The sequence below is a fragment of the Apis dorsata genome, unplaced genomic scaffold (genome assembly GCF_000469605.1).
Source record: "Apis dorsata unplaced genomic scaffold, Apis dorsata 1.3 scaffold_243, whole genome shotgun sequence".
In the NCBI taxonomy this organism is placed as follows: domain Eukaryota; kingdom Metazoa; phylum Arthropoda; class Insecta; order Hymenoptera; family Apidae; genus Apis; species Apis dorsata.
Window position 1 is genome coordinate 121,306 of NW_006263522.1, and position 1,537 is coordinate 122,842.

Genomic DNA, 1,537 nt, shown 5'->3' on the forward strand with positions numbered 1-1,537 from the left:
TAATTTTTTTAAAAATAAATATAATATTTGTTCTTATTATTATTATTATTGAATTCTAAATCATAGATGGTAAGCTTAAACAGTCACGTAACTATTATTTCGCTCTACAAATTGAAGATTAATTCCATTAAATACCATTTAAATCGAGGATCAAGCCGAACTGAAGGCTGAAGAAGCTAAGATTGTACGAAACTTAGAAGCAAAGCGGAGATTAACGAATAATTACTTTGAATTTCAATGATATTGAAAACATATGCGGTCATTACTTACTTATTTGATTTTCGTGGACCTTTTTTTTTTCCATTACGGCGATCGTGATTTTCCATCGTGAATCTTCAGTTCTGCGGTCGTGCCCTTGACGTGTTTCTTGATACGGCGTATACATAAACATATATTGACGTGCACACAACTAAGTACAGGTCACGAGGACGTGACGTCTTGATGGAGTATAAATGCATGGCCGGTTATGCACGTACGTCAACAAAAGTCGCTCATAACGCGACGTAGAAGGTGCTCCAAAATCCAGCTGCCTCGATGAATCACCTACAAGCATACAATGGTTAGTCTATATCTTGGACACAAAGGTCATAAATGAATTGCTTTGGCAACTATAGAATAGTCACGGTAAGATATAAATAGACGGAGGAGTTGTGTCGAAGGACGTAGGGATACAATTTTGTCATTTACGTGAATAAGTAGGTATGAATAAAAGAATGGAAAAACAGATGATATAATCATGACATAATCCGGTTTCCACGTTCAATTATTCAAATTAGAAAAAAGATATTTCTTATTAATAGTTGTAAATTATAAAAAAAATCAAAAATTTTGTAATTGATTAATATAATTCAAGTTTTTTATTAATAGCACAAAAGATAAAGTTTTATTATAAAATTTGATTGTATAAATAATTTCATCAGATGTTCTATAATTAATGGATATGAATTTTATTCGTTATGAATAACAAAAAAGAAAAAACAATTAAATTCGAAAATTTAAAATTGTTATTAACACGATAACAAGTTCACTAATAAATTCTATTTTAGAACAAAAATATAATTTTTTATCTTCGAGATTTTAAAATATAATAACAAATTAAGAATTTTATTGTAACTAGAACTAATATTTATTTCATGTATTAATCATTAAAATCATTATAATCGTGAAATAAAATTTTAAAAAAAACCACGAATCGTGTTAATGACTTGTTAATTCATTGATTCATTGCGAATTTTCTCCACGATATAATAACAAAAACCTGCGTGTAATTCATACGCATTAAATGAAAGAACGTATCTGAGGAAACGTACACGTGCAAATGTTTCACGTGTATAGAAATACAGAAGCACAGACCAAGCCTCGGGATTTCGGGTCGATAACCGTGACGTCAGTGAATTATACGAGAGAGGGTAAGGGAGAGGAAACGGAGCACGTTGATAGAGAGATAAGAGAGAGGAGAAAAATAGAAAAGTTGTTTATAGAAAACAAGAGAGAGAGAGAGAGAGAGAGAGAGAGAGAGAGAGAGAGAGAGAGAGAG

At 31.0% G+C, this 1,537-nt stretch overlaps 1 protein-coding gene and 1 long non-coding RNA gene across 2 annotated transcripts in view; one reads left to right on the forward strand and one right to left on the reverse strand.

Moving 5' to 3' along the window:
- The window catches only part of LOC102680346, a 39,086-nt gene that overhangs the window by 34,589 nt on the left and 2,960 nt on the right, over positions 1–1,537 (forward strand). The window lies entirely within an intron of this gene.
- Positions 299–1,537, reverse strand: part of LOC116185654 — a 5,626-nt gene continuing 4,387 nt past the window's right edge. Inside the window, exon 3 of the mRNA XM_031510580.1 lies at positions 299–543. Coding sequence (XP_031366440.1) covers positions 478–543 — 66 coding nt within the window. The 3' untranslated portion in view covers positions 299–477. The remainder of the gene's footprint in view (positions 544–1,537) is intronic.